This window comes from Conger conger, chromosome 1 (genome assembly GCF_963514075.1).
Source record: "Conger conger chromosome 1, fConCon1.1, whole genome shotgun sequence".
Classification (NCBI taxonomy): domain Eukaryota; kingdom Metazoa; phylum Chordata; class Actinopteri; order Anguilliformes; family Congridae; genus Conger; species Conger conger.
In genome coordinates, this window is record NC_083760.1 from 27,774,254 (window position 1) to 27,801,346 (window position 27,093).

General features: G+C 41.3%; 1 protein-coding gene across 1 annotated transcript in view; it reads right to left on the reverse strand.

Annotated features, from left to right (window-relative positions):
* Window positions 1–669: 669 nt before the first annotated feature.
* LOC133122809 (CD109 antigen-like) overlaps window positions 670–27,093 on the reverse strand; it is a 45,448-nt gene continuing 19,024 nt past the window's right edge. Inside the window, exons 13-35 of the mRNA XM_061233042.1 lie at window positions 24,693–24,887; window positions 24,261–24,362; window positions 21,960–22,022; window positions 20,903–21,079; window positions 20,478–20,630; window positions 17,587–17,667; window positions 17,298–17,364; window positions 16,239–16,329; window positions 15,424–15,538; window positions 14,833–14,946; window positions 13,881–14,099; window positions 12,736–12,877; window positions 11,752–11,928; window positions 11,363–11,444; window positions 10,678–10,912; window positions 9,600–9,771; window positions 7,330–7,520; window positions 6,264–6,419; window positions 4,243–4,308; window positions 3,248–3,384; window positions 2,778–2,934; window positions 1,691–1,793; window positions 670–857 (exon numbers count right to left, since the gene is read on the reverse strand). Of these exons, the coding sequence (XP_061089026.1) occupies window positions 670–857; window positions 1,691–1,793; window positions 2,778–2,934; window positions 3,248–3,384; window positions 4,243–4,308; window positions 6,264–6,419; window positions 7,330–7,520; window positions 9,600–9,771; window positions 10,678–10,912; window positions 11,363–11,444; window positions 11,752–11,928; window positions 12,736–12,877; window positions 13,881–14,099; window positions 14,833–14,946; window positions 15,424–15,538; window positions 16,239–16,329; window positions 17,298–17,364; window positions 17,587–17,667; window positions 20,478–20,630; window positions 20,903–21,079; window positions 21,960–22,022; window positions 24,261–24,362; window positions 24,693–24,887 (3,183 nt within the window). The remainder of the gene's footprint in view (window positions 858–1,690; window positions 1,794–2,777; window positions 2,935–3,247; window positions 3,385–4,242; window positions 4,309–6,263; window positions 6,420–7,329; window positions 7,521–9,599; window positions 9,772–10,677; window positions 10,913–11,362; window positions 11,445–11,751; window positions 11,929–12,735; window positions 12,878–13,880; window positions 14,100–14,832; window positions 14,947–15,423; window positions 15,539–16,238; window positions 16,330–17,297; window positions 17,365–17,586; window positions 17,668–20,477; window positions 20,631–20,902; window positions 21,080–21,959; window positions 22,023–24,260; window positions 24,363–24,692; window positions 24,888–27,093) is intronic.

Here is a 27,093-nt window from a genome sequence, read left to right on the forward strand (position 1 = left end):
TGAAGCATATAGCCAAGACAACACTGGAGTGGATTCGGGACAAGTCTCTGACTGTCCTTGACTGGCCCAGCCAAAGCCCAGACTTAAACCCCATATGACCTCTGTGGAGAGAGCTAAAGATGGCAGTTCACAGACGCTTCCCATCCAATCTGACGGCGCTTGAGAGGACCAGCCAGGAAGAATGGGATAAACTGCCCAAATCCAGGTGTGCAAAGCTAGTAAACACTTATCCAAGAAGACTCAAAGCTGTTATTGCTGCCAAAGGGGCTTCTACAAAGTACTGAATTAAGGGTCTGAATACTAAATATAAATTACAGATCAGTTTTTGATTTTTAATAAAGTTGCAAAAATTTCTGAAAACATGTTTTCACTTTATGGGTTATTGAGTGTAGATTGACAGGCAAAAATGATAATGTTATCAACTTAAAAGTAAATAGACGACACAATAAAGCGTGCCAAAAGTAAAGGGGGTCTGAATACTTTCTGAAGCCACTGTAGAAAAATTACACCACATTTCTCCCAGTGCATTATCAAGAAAAACTATCTATAAATCTATAGTAAAACACTACTCAGTACATGAAAGACATACTACTTTGATCTGTGACAGGTAAAATATTAAGCATGGCTTAATATATCCAGCGGGGCACTGGATATGGCCGCTGCTTTCCGTCAGCGCCCGACAGCAGCCAGGATGAGCAGCGCCCATGCGAGGCTGCAGATGTTGTCTCGCAGCAGGCGGGAGACAGAGACGCCGCCAGACCCCACGTCCCTGCACTTGCTGCAGTCTTCCCCGCAGAATGCGCAGATGGACGTGTGACGCATCATTTCTGAATTGTACTCCCTCTCTACCTTCCTCCCTGGGGGGGAAAGAAATAGTGAAGAGTGTTTTCTGGGTGAACAGACACAGAGGGATACGTTTTATTTTGAAAGGGGAACACCACAAAAACCAGGGTTGTAACAGGCGCTACTGCAGCGCGACTGAACTCTACATCCTGCGGGCCACAGTGTCTGCAGGCATTTGCTTCAACCATGCGCTACACCACCTGATTTTACTAATTAGCTTATTATCTGAACCAATCAGAGAAAATAGTTAGTGAAATTGGGTGGTGTAGCGCATACTCGGAGCGAATACCTGCAGACACTGCGGCCCGCAGGACAAGTAGTTGAGTAGTGCGGGACTACTGAATATGGTAGCTGCAGCCCACTTGCTATATTCTCTCATTAGCGCGTTTCCATCTAATGGCAGAGTAAGGGTACTGCAGTCACATTGAAGGGAGCTGTCTAGTCATTGAGTGTATGAGAGGTCAACACTTCTGTTGTTGAGTCATGGCTTTAATGAGGGTGGGGTAATATAAAGATGGATTTTTTTACACAGCCCAGACTGCGGAAAGAATTGTCATTGGACATACAGTAGGTTCCCCTTTAAAGTATTAAATTTCAAATAAATATTAAAGTCAACTGTATGGGCTTGTCCAGCACCCTGTGTCCACATTCCAACAATCCAGTTAACAAGAGGATTTGTGGATTTGGACAGGCACCAGGCCTCTTTGTGTCTGGGAAATACCTGCTAATAACCTGCTTCGACTCAAAAAGTGCAATGTAAGATATTAGGGATTAGAATGGTGATTGAAATATTTTTTTTGTTCCCCCTTCTATTGCAATGCCTATGTTGTGAAAGTGAGCTGCTTACGGGGCTCATAGTAGTCACAGATGACGACACTGCCATTTTGAACCTTTGCCACTTTAAAGTCCCTCACTGCTGGGATGTTAAAGCACACACGCGCTGTGGTTAGCTGCAGAAGAATACAGACAAAATAAGAGAATTAAGCATACAGGTAAAAGTCATCAAACACACAGCACTTAAAGTGATGTATAATTTTTTCAGATGAACAATGCCATATTTAACACATATTCCCACAGGCAGTTCTCTAGTAATGACCATTGAGAAGAAGTACATTGTTTAATTTCATTTCTATATATTAAAATTGTAAGTTAAAGGAGGGCCCGCCACTCCCTTCTTCTGTGTGGAAATGTACACAGGGAAACCACCGGAAGAAACAAGTATTGCTAGTCTGGAGATGTGTAGTTTGTGTGGCTTCTCCTAGCAGCAGTAATGCAAGAGAGTTTGAGTAGCATACACACATAAACATTGAGGATTTTAAACACAGTTGTCTTTTGTTTGCAGCAACTTTACAACAATGCATGAAAGTACAGGTAGTAAAGTGACTGAAAAAAGGAAACCACACCAACAATAAGAAGAAGAGAAGGAGTGAGAAGGCTGTATGTCGCAGGGACTTATGGGAATTTAATTGTAGAGTCATGACTGCCAGTCACCTAGGGTAGCTGGCACCAAAACCAAGGAAATCATAGATTGCCACTTTAAGTGCTTCCAGTCTATTTTAACCTTGATAACTGGGGTAGATGAATAGTCTTATGAGTATATAGCAGGGGTGTGCTGTCAATTGGCAAGAGCGTAGTAACTGTACATCCAGGGGGCGACATGGCTCAGGCAGTAAGAGCAGTCGTCTGGCAGTCGGAGGGTTGCCGGTTCGATCCCCCGCCTGGGCTGTGTCGAAGTGTCCCTGAGCAAGACACCTAACCCCAAAATGCTCCTGACGAGCTGGTCGGGGCCTTGCATGGCAGCCAATCGCCGTCGGTGTGTGAGTGTGTGTATGAATGGGTTAATGGAGAAGCATCAATTGTACAGCGCTTTGGATAAAGGCGCTATATAAATGCCTGCCATTTACCATTTACCATTTACATCCCAGTCAACTCACCGAATCCAGGTAAAGAACCACTTTACCGGGGGGCGTTTCCACTTTCCTCACAATATCATTAATTTGGATCCCACCTTCAACTGCCGTGAACCCACTGAGCATGCTCACTTCCACCAGTGCCATGCCCGTCTGAATAATATGCAGGCCATCCCGCAGTCTGGGGGAGAGGGAAAAATAAATGTTCAAAATGTTCTGGAACCTTCCGATTCTACCGTTCACAAACCCAGGAAGGGATGCATTTATTATTATTATTATTATTATACATACACTGTTTAGGTTAAAAGTAATGTGAATTAGACACGACAGCAGCACTACTCAACTTGTGTGTAGCGCACGGGAGAGGCAAATAGCTGCAGACACTGCGGTCTGCAAGACGTGGAGTTAAGTAGCGCTCCACTGCAGTATAGGCCAAAAGGTGACAAACTGACAGGTAGCATTAGAGTGCGATAAATGGTAGTTGTCATGCTCACTGAGTGCATATGGTCAGGGAGATGTGGTCCAGGTCCTCCTCTACGACATCAATGTCCAAATCGAATGCCTCGGCATCCTCATGGCCACTGCGAGGCTGTGACACCTTGCGGCCGTCCAAGTTGTAAAAGACGTTCAACTGTTTTCCAGGATACAGTACATTACATTAATGGCATACGGCAGACACTCTTATCTACAGCGATTTACAGTTGATTAGACTAAGCAGGAGACAGTCCTCCCCTGGAGCAATGCAGCATTAAGGGCCTTGTTCAAGGGCCCAACAGCTGTGTGGATCTTATAGTGGCTACACCGGGGATCAAACCCCCAAACCTGTGGGTCTGAGTCACGTACCTTAACCACTACGCTACAGGCCCCACAATGGAAAGCAGTGCGGGGGAAATTAATCTGTAGTTGTTCACCTGTCTTGCCCCCGATTCAAATTAATGAGCAAGGACAATGATCCTGGTATTTGTGTCTCCTCCAATTCCGACAATTCACTATTGTCCTTTGTTGATTACAGTATATATTTGCCCGTAAAGTACCATGCCTACATCACCCTAAGCACTGTTGCTTGTGTAATATCAGTAAATTGAACTTTCTTGGTTACTGAAATGTAAACCTCAAAGTGAGATTGCTTGCTTGAATAATTAAGCTATGCATGAGCAGGCCTGTCCGTCATTTTTACATATGACCCAATCCCAATGCATAGGATGTTATTTTTGCATTACATTACATTATTGGCATTTGTACCAAGTACCAACAAGAAAAGTCCTTAGACATGTTTAGGCCACAGGGTGAAATATTCACAAAATGGTATAACTAAAAATAAAAAAACATTATGATACAAAGAGTTCTTCTGCACAATGACACAGTAACATGTCAACATAATGCCTTTGCCCAAATAATTTGGCTTTATAAATTATTGAGGCCTTATATTGGACAGGATACAATTGTCAATTTGCACTCCACATTACGCATGCTGTGACATCAGCAGTACCTGAAATAGAGCAAATCCTCTTCCTTCCAGAGCAACAGTTAGGTGTATATCATTCCCAGTTTCAATCTGTAGAATAGGAAATATTGTTATGATTTTGTGCCAATACAAAATATGTGCCAGTGAACATCACTGGCACATACTTATATCCTTTGTTATATAAGGATAACTTATAGAGTAACTGAATGATGGATGTTAAAGCTGACTGAATGTGGAACGATAAGCACTGGGTGATAAGACATGGTATGAGCTGAAATGTTTTAAACCGCTAGTGTGCTTGTTCTTTCTCCTTCAAGAATAAAATGTTGCGATTGACAAGGTCATTGTATTGCATTGCAGTGTTTGTGTTTACATTGTATAGGATTGTGATGTGTTGCATTGTATTGAATTGCATTGCACTGTTTTTAGTACAGTATTTGTATTGTACTATCTTGTAGGCACAGCTGCACCATATTTAATTGTTGCATTCTTACAGAATACTGTATATAGTATGATATTTTATTGTGTCATATTGTAATGTGTATTGTGTATTGTGTATTTATATACAATGGCTTGGCTGAATACTGAAATCTAATTGGCTGGGAGGTGTGCCCAGCTATTAAGTAGCAAATCTTAATCACAGTTATAAATTCATTCTAAAATAAATCAAACAATTGACTTGATATAGCAAAAATGCTAGCAAGTCACATAAGGGATGCATTCAGCCACTGCCTGCTCAAGCATTGTCAGCTCGATGTCCATGAACTACTGTAGAGTAGCTAGGCTAGTTATAGTGTGACTTAGTTGCATAATTGGAAAGTAAATAAAATTCCATATTCTTAAAGGACCTGTTTTTTTCTTATGTATCTTTGAGAATGCCCATCTCGACTTGACATCTCGTATAGCCTACAAATTCCATATTTTCATTCGTGGAAGTTGGTACAATTATCATGTACCTTGATAATGTTTATAGTTTAGTCTCAGCTTTGAATACATAATTTCATCACTGGCCAGTTAGCTATCCACGATAACAAACAATCAGTGAGACCACCTAAAAACCAAACAGAACTTTAACCGTTCCACTTTGACCCCAAGTGGGCAATTTCTACCTATTTTGTACAAGTTCTATAAAAGTGTCAATGTCTCAAAAACTATTTACTGCACACACATGATTGTAGACTTAAATTAAAGAAGAGGCTTGTACCATTCAGAAATTTGAGACATAACAAATTTATTGCAGAGAATGTACATGAGTGTACATGAAAGATACACTAAAAGCACTGAATCTTTTTAATGTATTGCCCTGTTTTGCAAATTAGATGCTGATAATCATCTAAACCACTGTTCTCGCTAGCGGATTATTATGTTGCAGTTTATATTATCATAGAAATAGGAACAATAATTTGGGACGTCAAAGACTCAAGGTGGCAGCAGGCATAGGGTTAATATTAGGTATGTGAGTGATGGTGAACCAAGCAAAAAGCTAGCTTGCTATCTAACACGGTGGAAAGAGGGACTAGAAAGATGGGTTTATTGCTAAGTGGTATAGGGTTTGGGATATTTGCAGGACTCCTAATGTTTCCATTGCAATAGAATGATCTATTTTGAAACTCATCTTTTGATTACAATTATGCTTTTGTTGGCTTTGCCTCAGGCAATTTACTACCTTCGTGTCAGGTATTCAAACCGTACAATACTCAATACTAGCCCCTTGGTCTGTTGTAATGTGTGGTTTTTTTGTGCTACTGTCACCTTCCTGTCAGCATTTACCAGTCTGGCAATTCTCCTTTGACGTGTCTCATTAACAAGGCGTTTGTGTCTATAGAACTGCTGCTCACTGTATTTTTTTTTGTTTTTTGCACCATTCTGTGCAAGCTCTAGATCACTGTATGCATTGCACTGCTGCCACACAATTGGCTGATTAGATAATCACATGAATAAGTAGGTGTAATGACGTAGGCTCCTAATAAGGTGCTAAGTGAGTGTATATAGTATTGTATTGCGTGAATTGATGGTATATTATATGTAGCATTGTATAGTATCACCTCTTGGGTCTGCAGCAGCAGAGTGTTTTCAGAATTGATGTTGAACATGGCCAGAGTGTAAGAGTCCTTGGTGCTGACTGTAATCCTCAGGTCAATGGCATCTGACCCGCTGAAGTGTGCATATTGGGACAGGGCTTGCAGTGCTATTACAGTGTCCTGTATGAATGGGGGAGGGGGGGGGGGGGGGGGGCAGATAAGTCAAAAGGGTGTAGACATTCACCAAAGGGGAGATCCGCATCAATGCCACAACAACAAGAGTGTCAGTTACATTTCCTCTAGGGCTTTTTGGCTGCAGTATCTTACCCATAGTTAGGCAACACATTCAACAGCAATTTAGTCCCTGTGACTCCAGTACAAATATATACAACATCTACAGGCTGCATGCTAACTGGCTTAGCACTATGAAATTGGTATTGATCTTACTGTATTGTCTAAATGAGCAAGGTGGCCATTGCATTACATTACATTACATTAATGGCATTTGGCAGACGCTCTTATCCAGAGCGACGTACAACAAAGTGCATACCCATAACCAGGGAATTGCATATGTCACTAATGGAGCGCCATTAGTCAGACCTCTCCTATGCTGCTCAGTGCTTGTCCTCATTGCACAGCAGCTGAAACAATTGCTATGCTAACAAATGTTTTGTTGCTCACCCTCCATTACCCCAGCTTCCACCTGTTGCTTGGATATGCTTCTATGTACTAGGGGGGTTTCGGTATATCTCCTCTTTATTAGGGGAGATTTAACATGCTCTCTGTTTGATAGGTTAGTGAACATTGCTGTATGCACATGAAGCAAAACCCTAATAGATTTAGCATATCAATTAAAATATACAAATATGTGAGTTTTCCTGAGTACATTATGGGTAAGATAGGCAAAAAATGAATTTCCCAAAAACTTCCCTTTCAGTTATTTTTGTCTTCACCTAATATCCAAAAATCACATGCCCTAGTCTAGCGGCCAGTTGTCGGCAGGGAAATGGCGATAAATAGTGGGAACCATTTTTGTTTTGGGGGAAGGTATTTTGGACTTCACTAGCAAGCCTTTGGCCAGGAACAGTACCTGTGTGGAGCCATACCCTCCCAGCTGGTTCCTCTGCTCACTGAGCCACTTCATGAGGGGGATGCCCTCCACCACCTTGGCCTGGGTATGAAGGGACAGCAGCGCATAGGCCACCATCTCTATGTAGGCCGATCGCGGTTGCCAGGAATCCTTGAGCCCCCCGCCTGGCAAACTCCAGAACACCACGCCGTCTGAGGAGTCAATATCCCTCTGATTGAGTCTCAGGGAACCAGACAGCTGCCTGGTCTCAAAAGCCTTTCAGAAGGGCCTTTGAGAAGTGCCCTCAAAGTAGAGGCTAACATATTCACCGGACAAAGTTTTAGTGTTTGTGAGCTGACAATTATAAGGTTCTAACTGATATATATTTTAATGAGTTACTGTCATAACTATGTTGTTTATAGGGCACTGAATACATACGTATGTGAAGTTTTATACAAAAATACTGTTTACAAGTATGAAAAAAAGAAATTTTTTAAAAATTGTATCTGCTTGGAGCCCATTCACTTTGGAATCTTCGAAGCTCAATATCAAATCTCTCAGAACACAGATAGAACCTTCTAATTCTCAGTTCAGGTGTTGAAAACTGAAGCATGCAGTCAGAGAGTTAAATATTTTGAGTATTTAAAAATGTTACTAAGTTTGTTTGACATGAGTTTGCAATAAGAATAGTGAATCACTGTCCTATTCATGTCAACAGGAAATCTTCAGGCACTTAGTTTACATGCCAGCCAGCCTCACTAAATTAGCATGTCATGTCCTAGCATGTCATGTCCTAAGCATTTCTTGGAAGTATTATTATAGAATTAAAAGATGCTAACAAAAAATATATATTATTATATAGTTTAAATAGGCTATGACTTTCTGTTGTTATTGAGTATTTTGGAAATAACCTTTGTATGTTTTCAAAGAGAACAATGCCGAATACGCCAAATGTTATTAATAAAAATAAAACAGTAAACTTAAATAGTTGATTGATTATTTAGCCTGAGTTTTATTAGGGTATTTTTCTCGCCACTGTTGTCCTAGGCTTGATCTTTGGGGGTTCAGGCCAGGGTATTCTGTAAAGCGTGTTATGACAATTGTTTGTGAAATGCACTTAATTAATATAATTTCATTTGATTATAGTGAGAAGAGGGCGGCACGGATGGTGCAGTGGGTAGCACTGCCGCCTCACAGCAAGGAGGTCCTGGGTTCGAATCCCCATCGGCCGGGGCCTCTCTGTGTGGAGTTTGCATGTTCTCCCTGTGTCTGCGTGGGTTTCCTCCGGGTACTCCGGTTTCCTCCCACAGTCCAAAGACATGCAGGTTAGGCTGATTGGAGAGTCTAAATTGCCCATAGGTATGAGTGTGTGAGTGAATGGTGTGTGTGCCCTGCGATGGACTGGCGATCTGCCCAGGGTGTATTCCTGCCTTTCGCCCAATGTATGCTGGGATAAGCTCCAGCCCCCCTGCGACCCTGTTCAGGATAAGCAGGTAAAGATAATGGATGGATGGATATAGTGAGAAGAACAACACGAGGAGATGCGGGACAAAACTTTGCCGGAATGGGATCACTTCAATGCGGGAGTGACAGGGGAATGTTCAAACTACCTAGAAAGTACTATAGTATATTGGGGTACTCATAACGAAGTAATTATTCCTTCAAAGTAACTTAATATTAAACCAGAGTATCAGATCATTCAAAAGGCCAAATATGAGCAAGAGTTAACTTAAAAACAAAAGTTAACATAATGGCTTCCTTCACTATCATTGTTATAATTCTGTTGAGAAACATGTTGAGAAACAACAATAACAGACTCCAAAGGCAATCAAAAGCCTAGAATCAAGAATAAATACTGAAAGCTTATAGGTTCTTATATCTGCACTAAGGAAACGACTGATTTCTAATCTGAAACAGCCGAGAAGCCAACTGTCAAATTACTTTTGGTTCCCTACAATAGAAGGACTATGTATAAAATGATGAAGTAAAGTGATCAAATTATGTAATTCCTACAGGGATCACCCAATGTGGATGTAAACACCCTCAAATTAAAGGTGACATCTGCTCTTTAACCTCACATTGATTGTTTCAAATGTGAGGAAGTACAGAGCCAAAATAACTAATAATAATAAAATAAATTATAGAAAAAGAACACTGTCCAAATACTTATGAATTGCACTGTATATGTCTGTAAATGCATGTTCATTTTCTCTAGATGCACATTCTAACAAATGTCCCCTACTGCGTGAGACTTCATTAAAACAGGAACAGAATGGCAGCGCAGTTATTACCTATTATATCTGCTCTTCCCAGAAGCTCATGCAGGGCAGTTTGTGCACTGACACGTAGAGAAAGGGACAAAGCGTAGGACACCAGGCACAGGCTGTAGTTACTGGAGATCCCTTCAGTGAGCTTGCTCTCCAGGAAGAGCAGCGCGTTTGTCACGGTGTCGGCGTACAAATCCTGACAGTGAAGGATAGCAAAAGTCAGTCTGAGAAAGTACAAAATCACATTGGTTAGAATATTTACAAATCATTCATTTCTAATAGAGAGGGATGAAAAGGTGTGTCTGTCATTGTCGATGGCATTCGTACACACAAAAAACAAATGACATCCTTGCCATAATGCCATGACCGGCCAGTGCACAACAAATCCTATGAAAGGAGGAGGGTCTTCTCGAACAAGCCTTTCAGTTCAAGGAGGAAAAAGTGTAACAGAACAAACAGAAGATGGAATACATAGCATCAGAGGAAATCAGAAGGGATCAGAGGGAATTTCAATATTGTCCGGTTGGGACCACAAACCGGACCAGAGCAAATTATTTAAAAACCAGACATTCCAGTTAAAAACTGGGCTTCTGGCAACCCTTGCATGACAACAGCCTGAGGTAGGTTATTGGGTGCGTTCCTAAATACGCTCTTAGAGTGCCTGTGCACACCCGGGGAGCTCAGAGTATCCCTGTTTGAAAATTCAGAGCACTTTGCTCTGGGAGCACTCAGAGCACACACTCTGACTGAAAAGACGGTTTATTCAAGTGTCTGAACATTCCAATCTAAAAATGGCGGACGAAGTCTTTGCAAAATGCGATGGTTGCGGCATGATTGGTACTGATTATGATTCAACACATCTACATGTAACAAAACAGGTTATAATCATGTTTACACATGGGATGAATTAACGTTCATTTGAACAACTAGTATCTACTGTCAACATCACTAACGTTAGCAACAGAAAGCTACCTAATGTTAGCTAATGTCAGCATTAATATTAACACGATTAACTGACCATTTGAAAATGAACTGATTTCAGAGCGCGCTCATCAGAGCAGATTTCCAGAGTGAATTAACGAATGCACCCATTGTGGAATACCTTGTTGGTCTGGTCCTCTAGCAGGGCCATCAGAACGTACGCGGTCAGAGAGATATTACGGGAGTGATCTTGGCCTCCCTGAAGCTCTGTGTGAATGACCCTCCCTGGCTCGTTGAAGGCCCCGTCGGGCCTCTGCTGTTTGACCAACCAGGCTGCTGTTTGGGAGAGAACGTTGGCATCGATCGTGATGAACTGTCGCGCCTGGAGGAAGCACCGTAGCACAAACGCAGACAACCTGCCAGAGAAGACATGTGTCAGACAAAGAGAGATGTGAGAGAGAGAGGGTGAAAGAGGGGCAGTGAAATAATGTGAGATAGTATGAGATAGTGGTAACGTAAGGGGATGTAGTGTGAGATGAGGTGTCGGCTCAAATCAGCTTGAGCTGGCTTGAGATAGCATGATGTTGGGTGAGACAAAGAGAGATAGGGTGAAAGAGAGGCAGTGAAATAATGTGAGATAGTATGAGATAGTGGTAACATAAGGGGATGTAGTGTGAGATGAGGTGTCAGCTCAAATCAGCTTGAGCTGGCTTGAGATAGCATGATGTTGGGTGAGACAAAGTGAAATGAGGGTCCGGTGACTTAGTGTGAAATAAAGTGAGATAGTGTGAGATAGTAATGTAGTGCGAGATGTGAAATGAGTGACCCCGACCACACGATGACCTCCAGTTGTTACAGGTACACACCATGTGCTGCCAAAGGCATCATTGTCCCCAAAGGCACTGAAAGAGCCATCCTCCCTTTGGTAGGACAGCTCATTCTGGTAACCTGAGTGGGGGCATAGGGACATCATTTTGGATATGCATATTTTATTAAATGGTTAAAGGGCAAAGAAAAAATACTGAGGCGATGCAACAGTGGTAAAGTAAGCATAAATGTAGGTGGCTCAGCTGTAAAGGATGTAACCATGTAAACACAAATTTCTGCTTAGATTTTGGTATTTTCAAGAACTTTGATTGCATTTTTTAAATTGGAGCTTCCCAGACAGAACTCTGAACAACGTTATGTGAGGGTTTCAAGTAGATCCAATTAAGAGCTAGATGACTTGTTTAGAATTAAAATTCTAGTAGATGACCTGTTGTCATGAAGGAAATGGCTCTGTTGTAGATCTCGTCCTCCACCTGACCGGTGACGGTAAGGAACTTCAGGACGTAGATGTTTGGGGCAAAATGGATCATGTTCTGCTCTCCACAGCCATAGGGCATCTGTATGAGGGACTCCAGCCCTGAGAGGGTGGGCCCCAGGATGTTGCCTGTTCACAAGGAAAAATGGAAGAGACAGAAAGAGTGCTCACCAAATGGCCCACCGTGCACACCCACACAACACAGTATAGTAAATGAAAACAGTCCAAGATGGACATATGTATCAATGCAGGAGGGGGGAGGGGAAGGAGGGAGAGAGAGAGGCCTATTTCGGTTGGCCTATATGTCTGTATACTGCATCACCACATCTTTGTTTAAATTACTTAAAGTAATTTAATAAAGCCCTATTTGTGTGACAAATCTGTGTCACAGATATGCTGCTCTTGGCCTGTTCACCATAAAACATTAAGACCACACACTGCCGAACATATAATTTCCACTTCCCATGTCAAATATATTGTCTGAAGGCTATCTTTTTGTGCCATGGTTTACCATGGGTGTACTTCAAACATAAAAATTCCCACCCCTCCTGACTGAGGTAAACACTCTGAGCAAACATACAAGCCAAGATGGGGTGGGTACATGGTCTCGTCATTGAAAAGTCTTATTGTTTGTATTCATCTGTCATTTGAAAAGTCTTATTGTTTGTATTCATCTATTACATTATTGGCATTTGGCAGACACTCTTATCCAGAGTGACATACAGTTGCTTAGACTAAATCGGAGACAATCCTCCCCTGGAGCAATGTAGGGTTAAGGGCCTTGCTCAAGGGCCCAACGGCTGTGCGGATTTTATTGTGGCTACACCAGGGATCGAACCACCGTCCTTGCGGGGCCTAGTCATGTACCTTAACCACTATGCTACAGGCCGTCCTTTCATCTCATCTCTGGGAGAACCAAATGAACCGCGGACATACCGACTGCAGCCACTTCAGCCCGTTGGCTGCCTGGCACCACATCTGGGGGAAAGGTGAAGGTGATATCTTTGGAGTGGTTATCCGCGAATGGGACCAGCTCCAGAAACAAAGACTTGATGAATGATTCCTCAATGCCCTCAGACTGAACAGAATCAACAGCAAAACAAAAGCATGTTACGCAATGTTGTCAAAATGGCCAGTAAGGCAATAGGTAAACAGCACAGCCAACTGAGTGATATCTTTGGGGGTCAGGTACTTAGTAGGGCCAGGATCATAGTACATTCAGTTGCTTCCCTCAGGGTGGAAATTTATGGGATTTTAGGAGGTTTTAAGGGGACAGATTTTGGAATGAACTGGGATTAAGATTCCCATCTTCGTCAGTTGTTGCAATCAGATGTAACGCAGGACAATAAAGAAGTAACAAAGGACACACTGTAACCCTGTTTAATTATTGTAGTAACGCAATTAAATGAAAGGCAAAAAAGCATGCTAATTATTTCTGTGATGGCCCAAAGTGTTTAAATGTACCAGTCTATCAATGTGTTTTACACAGATTTGTTCCCACTGCCAATTGCCCACTGATATTTTCTAAACTTCAAACAACTGTAAGTGTTGCATTTGTGCATGTCATTAAAAGTTTCCCACTCTGTGCAAGAGATCCACCTGTTCCAGATCCAGCAGCAATACTCGATAGGCTGTGGAATTCAAGCAATGATTGTTTGGTATTAATGGGCCCAAAGTGTGCCAAGAAAACATTGCCCACACCATTACATAATGGCCACTAGCCTGGACTGTTGACACAAGGCAGGTTGGGTCCATGCATTCATACTGTTGGTGCCATATTCTGACCCTACCATCTGCATGCCTCAGAAGAAATCGAGATTCATCAGACCGTCTGGCACCAACAGTCATGCCACGATCGCAATCACTGAGACCACATTTTTTACCCATGATGTGAACATTAACTGACCCGTATCTGCATGATTTCTGGCATTGCACTGCTGCCACACAATTGGCTGACTAGATAATCGCATTATTAAGTAGGTGTACAGGTGCCCCTAATAAAGTGCTATATATATATTTACATTCTCTTATCTTTTGGGGTGTTTTTTATTTTTAATTAATCTCATAATTGCACATTGTACCTTGACCAGAACTGTGCTGGTAACTGTGTCGGAGCCAAAAATGGACACAGCCTTCACTGTCACAGACATTGTGCCGAGGTCCTTGGGCCTAATGGGAAAAAGAGCGGTGGCGCAATTCCCGCTTCGCACGAACAAGTTCCTCGGCATGCCGTTCTGAGATGACTGGTTGTCGGCGTAGACAAATTCAAACAAATCACTGTCCACCACAAACACCAAGGCCTGCAGGGGGGGGGGAAGCGAGAGTCACACAAGAAGGGCAGTGCGGACATATCACTTACCTCATGGGAAAGGCCACACAGGGAACAGAACTGACTGGGAATTGCAGTCACACTACAGTTAGAATGGATCGTGCAGAATAATACAATTACGTGTTTTGTGGTCTGCTGTCACGTGTGTTAAAGTCAACTTGAAAGCCTGGCATAATAATGTTGCAATATTTCACAGAAAGCACACATGGACAAACGTTATTTACTAAATCATCAGAACAAAACTAAAACTAAAACAGCAAAAAGGTTAAGATCACAATAACTGCAAATGCATTTCATTGTTTCATTGGAATTGGAATTTGGAGCCATAACTCTTGATCAGCATTATTGTAGCAACAATGGAACCAATGAAACCCCTCCCCCTCTCTCCCTCTCTTGGTAGCTTGTTACCTGACAGAAGCATGGATCAGGCTAATATTTCACATTTCCACACACTACAAAAGCGCCAGGGAATTATATTCAGTGTTTTTCCCATTTTTATGTCCTTTGTCAATTGTCCTCTTCCAGTCATGGCTTTAAATATCAATTGAGCTGTACAGCCATTGCATATAAGAACGTAATTACTTGTTCCAATGTGAACCGGATCAAATTTATTTTTGCCATGAATCAGAAAAAGATCACGTAAGTTCAGTGGAAGGTCAGTAGACATGGCAGTGGGGGGTGGGCCTGCGGTTATGACACCTCACCTCCAGGTCCTTCTCAAAGTTGTGGCATAGTTGGACCTCCAGGACCAGCTGTTCTCCACGGATGATGTAATGAGGGAGGTCCAAAGACACAAACATTTTCTGGGACACGGTCAGCTGTGGAAACACTTAAGGTCAGCCCCCTGGATCAGACTGTTGTACCTACATAAGCCTGCACTGCCCCCTGGTGGAAGATTATGGAATTACTACCCCTAGTGCTAGGACACCACACAGATTCTCTATATTAACCAGATGCTCAGCTCCTGCTTTCCTTCAGTGGTGGCTGCTGAGATTAAAACTGTAGAGGTAGAAAACATCCCCTTAAACTGATTATTGAACTGAACTGTTTTCAATCATTTTCCTGAATTGTCAAGTTTGCCAATGATCTGAATACTCCATTAGCAGGTCAACATGCCATGTTAGGGAGATTAAATAATAAATTAAATTTAGAAAGAAATGTTTTATTCACTACCCAGTAAGCACTCTTCATTGCTGTGATGTCTGCACAATGTAATCAATTGAATCAAGACAATGTTATATTAACAGTGTACACAAATGGTGCACAGTTTATGGTTACATGATGGGAAGTGCTACCTTCGCTGGCGTAGACATGAGCCCCAAACCCAGATTGTCTGACACTACAAAGGCACTGGCATGCCAGGAAGTGATGTGATCAGGCACACTGAAGGAAAGTTTTGCTGTTGTTGTGCTGTGAAATATGAAACAAAATACCATTAGTCATATCGCATCACATCGCATTACAGTCATATCACAACTGAATTAGTTAGATTTGCATCTGAGAAGACCCCAAGGTTGAACGTCACAGTTTGTTTTCCATTTTCCATTTCAGCATTCAGCAGACGCTTTTATCCAAAGTGACTTACAAGTTCATTTAGACCAGTGGTGTCCAATCTTATTCTAAAAGGGCCGGCATGGGTGCAGGTTTTTGTTTTAACCCAGCAGTAACACACCTGATTATACTAATGAACTAATCGTGGTCTTTAATCAAGACCTTGATGAGTAGAATCAGCTGTCTTAGTCCTTAGTGCTAAAACAACAACCTGCACACACCGGCCCTTTCTGGATAAGATTGGACACCCCTGATTTAGACGAAGGAGACAATCCTCCCCTGGAGCAATGCAGCAATGCAGGGTTAAGGGCCTTGCTCAAGGGCCCAACTGCGGTGTGGATCTTATTGTGGCTACACCGGGGGTCCCAGTCATGTACATTAACCACCACGCTACAGGCAAGTCAGGGAAATTGGTAAGATATGGCCAAAACTAAATTGATATCTGGCCCCCAAAAAAGTTTATCTGTTATGTGAACTGTATACAAAACACAAATCTTTGAATTCTACCAGCATTTTACTCCCTAGATTATTGTTCTATGTACATTTTCCTGCACTCTACCTCATGTTCTTCTCCAGCCATATCCAGTCCCTGCATGCCCCAGGCTCCCAGTCCACATCCACACCCTTGGATTCATCCTCCATTTCCTCCTCTGCCATGGAGATAAAGGGATTACTGCCAAGATCCCCCCCACATATCATTTAAACACGGCCCTTTCTCCTATAATTACAAGAGCTGCACCTGCACCATACCGGGCAAGAAGAAAACCATATGGAGCCAGTCATGAATGTAGTGTTACAACAATCAGAAGTCAAACCTTATCCACTTATGTATGGGTACGTATGTATGAGTCTGGGTTATACCCCACACACTTGTTTTCCATTGTTTTTATTAGGACATAGCAAAGCCAGACAAGGAGAGAACCATGGGACAAAAGCACTTTTTTTTTGTACAGCACAAAAATATGTTGATATTATTTTAACAGAATATGTTCGTATGCTTTTCATCAGAATGAGAGTGAGTTGGGGTGTCTCGGTGGCGCAGCCTGTAGAGCACTGATCGCATGCTCATTGCGAGCCGCGACGTCGGTGGTTCGAATCTGACCGTCTGACATTTGTCGCATGTCTTCCCCTCTCTCTCGCTCCCATTCTTCTTGTCTCTCTATACTATATACTGTCCAATAAAGCTGAAAAAGGCCTAAAAAATATCTTTAAAATACTTTTTTTTTTAAAGAATGTGGGTGAGCTAGTTTTTAAAGTAATAAAGATCACCAAAAACTAGTAGGTGATTCCATTTCATGTCATGTTGTCACAATGGTAAATGCAATAAACCAACTCTTGCTTTATTATCTTTAGCAGAAAATAATCCGCTTGGGTGGGATCCAATGTGACTTCAGGGCCATAGGTCACATTTCAGAAACACAATATAAACCACGGTGGCTTCCTGGTTTTGGTTAAGTTTAATGTTACAGCTCTCTTTCCATAGTTCATGGTCCTATTCTGCGACCCCATATGACAGTAGCACACAGAGTGACAGGTTTATTCAAAACATGATCATATATGTCACAAGATTATCAAAAAAACACACAAGTCTGAATAGTAATAGTAATTTTAATCTTACCAGCAACAGGCCTTTTGACCTCACTCCGAGGTAATTTGGCATCTGTTAACACTATGATGTTGCAAGTCTTGAGAATGGGGAAAAGTAATGAAAATCAACAGTATGAAAATGATATATTTACTGTCATGGCAGGTAAAATATATGTACATGTACAAATCCATGGTGATTTGGAGATCACTGTTCTGGATGCTACAAATCACTCTAGCAGTTACATTCATTCAAAATATGAAGACACACAGGCAATATCCACTTCAGTGTATCAGCTTGATTGTCAGCATGCCAATGCTACCGTGAAAATGGAGAAGGGGTCACCGCTCTTCAGAGGCAGACTGTCTTCGTCCATATTGTCCTCAGTAAGTCCCTCAAGCACCTGCAATAGCCCACACCCACATCCAAAAAAGACAACTGTTAGAGTTTCTGAGAAAGGGTGGAACAAAAGAAGGGGTTACATTTCAACTGGTCAGTCAGGTTTCAACAAGTACATTCATACTGCTTCTGATGAAACTACATTAAACAACAGGGAAACGACATCGGACATTTACAATTTTTACCATAATCAGAATGGACTGGTCAATAAAGAAAAAAGGATATGTATGACTTTTTACTTTTTCATTATATAACAGGATAACAGATCCAGTAAAAAAAGCAAATGTAAAACAATGCCATTCAATTAAGTTTGAAGCCAGCATAAGTATTGGGACAATTTAATGACTTGACTTTAATGGCAAGGTCAGTATTTTGTTGCATACCACTTGACGAGTGTATGAAGTCTGGGACTCATTCATGATCTTGATCCTTTCAGATGCTCTGCCTTGTTTTACCGCTGCTTTTTTTCAATTGCTGCATGTTTACTGGAGATTCCGACTCGTGGAAGTAAAAAGCATGTTCAATGGGGTTTGAATCTGGTCACTGGCGACTGACTGGCAACTTACTGAACCCTCTAAAACACTTTTTTTTTTTGTGGGGCATTCTGTCCAAAATCAATTACTTTCTGATCTCACAGACATTAGATTAAAATTCTATACATGTTAATATAGATGAGAGTTTGATTAACCAGAATCAACTTGGGGTCAATTTTGAGGGCCCCTGTCTCCTGAATGGCTGGTCATTCTAATTAATTAAATGTTTCCAAATTATATTGCTCTCTCATATACAGTTAGTTATCATGTATAAAACATTTGCTCAACTTTAAAAGGGTGAGCACGTAAAGTAATAGATCTGTGATGGAAACCCCCCTTGGTAATTTTTCCTCTCTGAATATTCTGCACCATGCATCGTTCTGCGATACTCTCACTCCCAATGTATGGAAATCATCAGCAATGACTTATACAGACAATTTTGGATTTTTCTTGTGTAATCACTTCAGCAGATCGTGTGTTATTCCTCCCGTAGTTAAATCATTCTTTAGGACATTCCATACTGTTGACTGTTCAGCAATAGCAATAATAGATTTTTTATTTTCTTTCATCATGCCAATAGCTTAACTGTGTTATGTACGGCACTGAGGACCCAGACGCAGACCAGTGGGTAATCCAAAAACGTAGTTATTTCATCCGAATTCGAAAGGCAGGAGATCCAATACAAAGACAAAAACAGAAGGCAAAAGAATGGTCGAGAAAACAGGCAAAAAGGTCAAAAATCCAGTAAATCAATAGGCGAAAGTACAAAAGGGCGAAGGCAAAAACCAAAGTCACTAAAACAAAGCAGATAATCAAAAACCAGGAAAACAGAAGGGCAAACAAAACAAGAGGGCAAGGCAAGCTCGAAAATCAAAGTCAAAGTGGTGTCTTTTGGAATCTCAAGAAATAGGCGTACAGGTAACTCGGCACTATAACTGATCAACGTTCTGACAATGGTAGAAACGGAGACTGAGGTTTAAATACATGAGGGAAGGTGACAATCTAGGCGGGGCTGGGAAAAAGGTGGGCTAAACAAATAGACAACAGGTGGGGAAACATAATAGGGTAATAACATCATAACAGGAGGGAGACAAAAACGCGGACTGGATGCACGTAACGTAAGTAAAACATACGGCTCCAGATTAGGGAGTAGACATTTGCATAGATTGAAGACATAGTGATAGTCAGGGACAGGTACGAACACTTCACTGAACCTAAGCAAGTAATCAGGGATAGCACAGGGAGGTGGAGTTATAGAACAGTGCAGAAACACTAAGAGATTGCGTTAGTGAATTAGTTACGTGAATACTTCTAAACTACCCAATAAAAGTGGCTGTTAGTTAGTTAGACAGACAGTAAGTGTATTAATCGGATTAGTACTGTACAATATCTAGATTAGTAGTAGTTAGTAAGAATAGTGCTTTACAACATTTAACTACCAAAAGAAGCAGGAAGTAAGAATCACGAGTTTGGAAGAAATGTTTGAAAACCCGAAACTACCGTAAACACCCGAATAGTGGGACACGCAGACAGGGGAGTGACTAGGCTGGTAAACATTCAGACGCAGACATAACAGGGGATGACAAATGAGAACTGTAATGGAAAACAATAACCAAGGATGTATGATAAATGAATAAATAACAAGAATAAACATAAATACACACAGGACAGATACAGAAACATTACAAACTGGCTGTCATGCTCAGGTATCTGGCCCTCAACTGCAGTCTTCTTGTATTGTATCTTTTAGCTTATAAAGTAGACTCAACAAATCCTTACAGAGGATATAGTAACCCATGCCCTGAAATTAGAAAAATTTGAAACATTTGTCCCAATACTTATTTGGAATTCAGGGACTTGACTCATTGAATAGCAATGTTGTAGTATAGTTCAATGTCTGTTTCAAAATACACATGAAATAAATTGGTATTGCTTGATTTGAAAATACTAATTTTAGTGGAGAGGAAGAACAACCAATTTGACACATCATTCCCAATATTTATGCATTTAAATGTACGTATACAGTATATTTATTTGCCAAGATATGTTTGACAGTTAAGATACTTCTCAAGGTATAAAAGTTATAAAATCATGACCAACGTTGTTTTCTTTTGGCCTGGATCCATAAACCTTTGTCCGTATCTTTCACTCACAATTAAATGCTGGGTTGAATTCAAAGTTAAAGGTAGAAAATGATTTAATCCAGGTATGTACAAAGGCATTATGGCTTTTTTTCTGGACAATCCACTGTTTTTCTATCTGACCCAATGGGATTTCTCACCTCTTCTTCAGTGAGGCTATTGCACAGCTCAGGGCAGTTTCTTGTGTTGTCCACGACCTGAATTCCAACCAGACTCTCGGGTTCAGAGACCGTCACTGTGAGTGACACTTCCTCCCCTGGCTTCACATTGGCCTGACTCCAGCTCAGAGATACCTGCAAACACAGTACATTGGCTACTACCCTGCATTGTTTCTGGAAATGTTGTAAAGCTCATACTGCATTCTGACATGAAAGACGCCATATAGTCCAGCAATCAATAAATAACAGGAGTATAAACACATTACAATGCGCATAATGTAATGATGAACAACAATTAATTTCAGGGGGAATTATGTGGATATTTCTTTTCAGTGATCATCCAAACCAGGAAAATATCCAGATCTAGATTCCATTTGTCATTTATTTAGAGAATTCACAGCAATTACTTCGTTCCTCTGAAGCTGGTTAACATGAAGAAATATTGCATCATTGACGATCTCGCCATCTGAGCGGATGCTGTAGATCACCAGGTGGGCCAAAGGGGCCCAGGAGTCCTCGGGTGTCAGGGAGAAGGACATGGAGGTCACCGTTCCGGATGCTACAATGGTGCCCCTGGCCATAACCTGGAAAGAAACAGTGGTCACCAGCTGATGCATTACATTACATTACATTAATGGCATTTGGCAGATGCTCTTATCCAGAGCGACGTACAGCTGATTAGACTAAGCAGGAGACAATCCTCTCCTGGAGCAATGCAGGGTTAAGGGCCTTGCTCAAGGGCCCAAACGGCTAAACCGGGCTACACCGAGGATCGAACCTCCAACCTCGCGGGTCCCAGTGTGTACCTTAACCACTACGCTACAGGCTGCCTTGATATGATGTAAAATTGCTCCATGGTCCAGTTCTGATGCTCACATGCGCACTGTAGGCACTTTCGGCGGTGGAAGGGGTCAGCATGGGCACTCACGAATGCGGCTACACAGCCCCATACACGGTAAGTAGCTATGCACTGTGGGCTCTGACACTTTTCTATCATAGCCAGCATTCACTTTTTTCAGCAATTTGTGCAACAGTAGCTCTTCTGTGGGATCGGACCAGACAGGCTAGCCTTTGCTCCCCAAGTGCATCAATGAGCCTTGGGCGCCCATGACCCTGTCACTGGTTCACCAGTTGTCCTTCCTTGGGCCACTCTTGGTAGGTACTAACCACTGCTTACCGAGAACACCCCACAAGTCCTGCCATTTTGGAGATCCAGTTGTCAAGCCATCACAATTTGGCCCTTGTTAAAGTCCCAAAATTTAGCTAAATGTGGTGTCAAATGTAACCCTGGTTTTATTGTCGGTCAGTTTGACTAATTTGAGAGCTTAATTTCTTAATAAAAGAGATAAAAAGAAAAACAATAAGAAAGAAATCCAATATTTATAAATAAGAGAGTTATTCAACAAGGATTAAAGGGGGTTTTTGACCCCAATTGGCATCATCCGTGTGGTTGGATATACTTACCAAATAATGAAACTCTGACAATGGATAACTACTCTCTGCAGTGAACCAAAGAGGAATCCCAACCTAAAAGATACCAGAAATTATATGAATTGTATTATTTGCTTGAATTGTTTGTAAACAGCAGTTTTAAGCCACATTACATGTAAGAAATCCATGACAATGTGGTTATTACACAGTTGTAACACACAATGCAGAGGCGAAGAAATCGTCTTGGGCCATACATTACACAAACATCACACAATTTAGCCAGCGTCTCAATTTTGTGCTGGTGATAGCCAACAAAGCAAAAGATTATAGCTCATTGATATTTTCTGTTTCCAAACAAGCATTTCAGCACGTCACATAATAGCTGGTAACATTAGCAATCTACCAAAATATTAGAGAGCTTATTGCTAGTAGCTCAATCTCAATATGACGTCATTTGAATAGCTTCGCTGATCTGATCAAAGTTAACCATAACAACATGTTGAAACAGTAGCCACCTTAACAGCCTGAAGTAGTTAGTGCCAGCAAAAAAAACATTTTATTTTAAGGGTGAATTGGCCAAAAATATTGGCGATCCATGCTGATATTTTTAGCTTTGGTAAAAGACCATGATATAAGCGGAATTATCCACCCCGAGGTGGTCATTAAGCTGTTTTAACACACACCACGGAGGCAATCTGCTTTGTGTCAGGTGGTTCTTCACCCCCGCATTGTGTGTTAAAATTGCATAATGTCCACCTAGTTGTGGATTATTCCATACATATAATGAGTGGAATAGGTGATGATGATGTAGAAAAGACTTTCTACTTGATGGTGTTCTTTAAACAGTCGCCTCAGACATGCAATGACGCAAAATGAAAACTTTTTTTCTTCACTAACATAAATATGGAGTCCAGTGTAGGGACTACAACTTCCACATTCCCACAGGAAAATTCTGCGACGTCCACCACGAATGTCGTCTAACTTGGTTCAGCCAATCCCGTAATGGCGGGAGCAATAAACAGTCCCGTATAAGAGCAAGACACGTTCTTGGGATCTCTCTTCTGCCTCTTCTGCTTTTTCTGCTTCTTCTGCTTCTTCTCTTCGATGCACCCGTTTTGGCCATTCGCTTCAGCTCATCTGCTCCGATACTCGGACAGAGGCTGAATGCTGCACAGCGCACTACCAGGCCTACGGACACACCCAGTTACCTTGCGGTAACTTCGTGGCCTATAGCGAGTGGAAACTGGTGTACGCGGAACACTACATCAGTTTACCCTTGCAAAGCTCACCAAAGAACAACAGCAACAAACTTTTCCACCCGGAAAAGGGACCAACGAACATCCTTCCAGCAACCGAGCGGACCAGACGACAACGCGCGGCTAAGACGCCCCAGCCTGCGCATCTCTCCAGGACACACATTCACAGCACCATCGCGGCTCCTACAAGGACAGCACGTCTTTTGGATCCAATGCGTATGGACTCAGTAAGAGAACAAACATTCAGGCATAGCCAGTGTTTAGTTTAGTCTTAACTGCTTTTGTGAATCTGTGTTTCCATATTTGCCGTCTTATCATTGGAATGTATTTTGTTAGCTATATATGTACGTGAATTGATTTGCCGTCTTTTGCGCATATATAGAGTAAACTACGCAAGTAGTCTTCTCACAGGTAACAATAACTAACACACCCAGAACTCTAGCTTACCCAAGCTAGCTACTCCCACTTTACCTTTCCTTTGTTCAAGCGACACACGCACACACACATACCCAACTAAATTTCCTTACTAACTTCCCGTTAGTTTATCTGTTCTGTGTTTTACGTTTGTTTAATAAATATATCTTATTAAACCCCGGTGTCCGTTTTGGAATCACATAGACATGAGAGCCGAGTTAAAGCAGTCTTTCGAAGAACTTCCAACCTTCAGGTTATCGGTATGTTTAATCATTAATATTGGTTATTTTAATTATTAATTAAAATACTAAATTTGTGGTTAGATATTTCTGATAATAGTAATTTTATGAGACTGATTACTTTTTGCAGTTATACTGCTACACAACGTTTAACTGGCGCCCCGGTTTCATAGAGAGTAAAATCCCTGCGTTATTTGGCGGCCCGTGCGAGGACCCTACATAATTTGGAGTCCCGTGCGAGGACCCCTACACCAGCAATCACAACATAATTGATGAAATTATGTGCGCTGAAGAAAATTATACTTATATTTATCTGTAAGCTAAAGGCTCAGTACACTATTTACAGAATATTGGGTGATTGATCCAAAACAATGCATTTAATTTAATAAAATTAATCATCAATTATTGCTTTTTGTCTGACTTACATGTGCAGGAGAGCTGGACCTGTTGATCTGGATGTAGGAACTGCTGGGAGAAGTGTAGTGCCTCATTAGTTCCAGGAACACAGCATTCTTCTGAAACTCGGCCTAAAAAACAAAAATCAGTAAGCACTAAACTAGACAGCTACTGGTGATTTAAACCAAACAGCAATACTGGTATTTTAAACCAACCCAGACTGCAATAACCAGGTTTACAAAACAAAGCAGACTGCAATAGCATGTCGGTGACAAAGAAGGTCTGTGAAGCACTGGTGTCCTGCTCAAGGATTTAAAATGTAATTTAAATTTCTTTCAGATGGATACAGCTGTTTAAATGAAGAAGAGAAGCTGTATCTTTTCATTTTGTGATACTAGTTCTATAACAACACTTGTAAACAAAAAATATCAAGGTTGTTTTTTAAAAAGTCTTGCACTCACCTGAAGGACAAGCATTGACACCTGGTCCAAAACTGGAAAGCTGAGGTCTATTATCCCATCCTCTGGCACAGGGAGGCTCAGCTGCACCAAGGACTCTTTGCGCCCATTATCTTCCACCTGCCTCATATCGATTGTAATATTGTTCATCCGATCCATTGGAGTCAATGTACTTTGGTTGTACAGCAACACCTTCAGCTGCCAACATAACAATAAGGTATCATTGAGCATTCAAAAAAAGCCATAATAATACTTAACATAAGTGGCTCCTATCCCTTCGGTCAGTCTGAATAAGATTACAGGGACAAGGGGCTCATTATTTACATCATCAAAATATCATAATCAAAGCAGTGAAGAGCCTATGCATATTGCTCAGGATCCTGTGCCATTTGAGATTTCCTTATCTGGCTTGGGTAATCTTTCAGGGAACTAAAGGGGCCAATATACAAAGAAAAATAAGTCACAAACAAACATATGGATTGAATTGTATCTGTTGTAAGTAGGGCCACCAGTTTGTCTCTTTGCATCTTGATTATCCTCGGAGTCCTTGGCACTCAAACGGAATATTTGAGTGAGTAAAAATGAAGTTCAATGGCTTATTGTGACAATTATGAAAATTATTAGAATGATTAGAATGATAGAGTGTATTAATCCCCAAATTCATGGGGAAAGCATGTGACACAGCAGCTTAGCATAAAAACAAGTAACAAATAAATAAATAGTGTGTGGTTAAAGTGCGTATTGTCAGATTTTATTCTGACAATGCATTTCTATACATTTTAGTTTCAGCATGGAGAAATTACAGCAGTGTTTAATCCCCCCATTTCCGGGCACCATAATGTTTGGGACACAGCAATGTTATGTAAATTAATGTAGGCATGTTTAGTATTTTATTGCATATTCTTTGCATGCAATGACTGCTTGAAGTCTACAATTCATGGACATCACCAGTTGCTGGGTGTCTTCTCTGATGATACCCTTCCAGGCCTGTATTGTGGTCATCTTTAGCTCATGCTTGCTTCAGGGGCTAGTCTCCGTAAGTTTTCTCTTCAGCATATGAAAGGCATGCTCAATTGGGTTCATATCAGGTGACTGACTTGGCCACTCAAGAATTGACTATTTTTTAACTCACTTGTTGCTTTAGTTGAAAGGGAGTGGGGTCGGAGGACCAAAAGTTTGGTTCTAAAAATTACCCACAAGACGTGAGATAACCACTAATATTTTCTGGGGGGCATCCCTAGAGACAAGGGATACACCCCAGTGGAGGAAGGGGAAAACAATAAAGGGAATAGATAACTCCCTGGTACTTGGCCAACCAATAAAACGACCAATCAAAATGGTTGAGAAGTCTAATCTCAATCGAGCAAGGAAATAACAAATCTCAGGTAAACTCAACCTCACGTCCCAATGATTACGGTGGCCGTAGGAAGTGGGTACACCCACCCAGGACAGGGAACGGCAAAGTGAGAACAAAAGACAAACAAGACATCCCGTCTCTAATTCCATTGATGAAGCAGGCATATTAACCCTCATCCTAACATACACAAAAAACATTAACACGACTTCAACTAATGAAGCAGGACACTTATACAGAGACTAGAATACATGAAACAACATTATGCCTCCAAGTCAAGTAACGGAACAGGATTATTTATACATCGGCAAAAAGTGCACATGAACAGCTATGGGGTCTTCAGACAAAGAACCCCAGCTATCAGGAGTATGCAAGGCTCTCAACTGAGAGGAGCTGACTCCAACACACATGTACACTGTGTGACTTTATAAAAGCTAGCAAATAACAGATTCACCAAGGACGCTCCCTTCTCGGCTCCACTGACAGTACAGGAGACTTACAAAATACACAAGATGCCACAAGGGTATCAAACACAGAACCCCTGGCTACCGAGAGTCACTGTGCTCTCCAACCGAGAAGGGCAACTAACAGACTTAGTGAAAAGCCAAGCTAACAGCAAACATACATTAACCCGTTTAATCCCAAATTTTTCCCAAACATGAAAATATCCAAATCAGGTGTCATTAGCAACCCTTTGAAATAATCAATCTTATTTTTTTTTTATTTACACTGAGAAGTGGGCGAAAAAGTGTATTTTATGGTTGGTCACAATTGTGACCGGTGGGATAACGTGTTGTATCTACATTTATAGATTGACTTACCATATTCCTCTCATGCAGTTATTAAATTCCTTATCGATGAAATACTATTCATTAACACAAATTAAAACTCTGACACTGTCAGTCCCAGCATTGCCACTAAAATGCTCCATCACATTGTAGTGTGAATATTTTAAACATCAATAAGCCTTATATAACCCCAATGTGAATACTGAGAGCACGCACAAAAAATATAACTACCAAAGTTCCAACATTGTGACTTTAGGCCAAC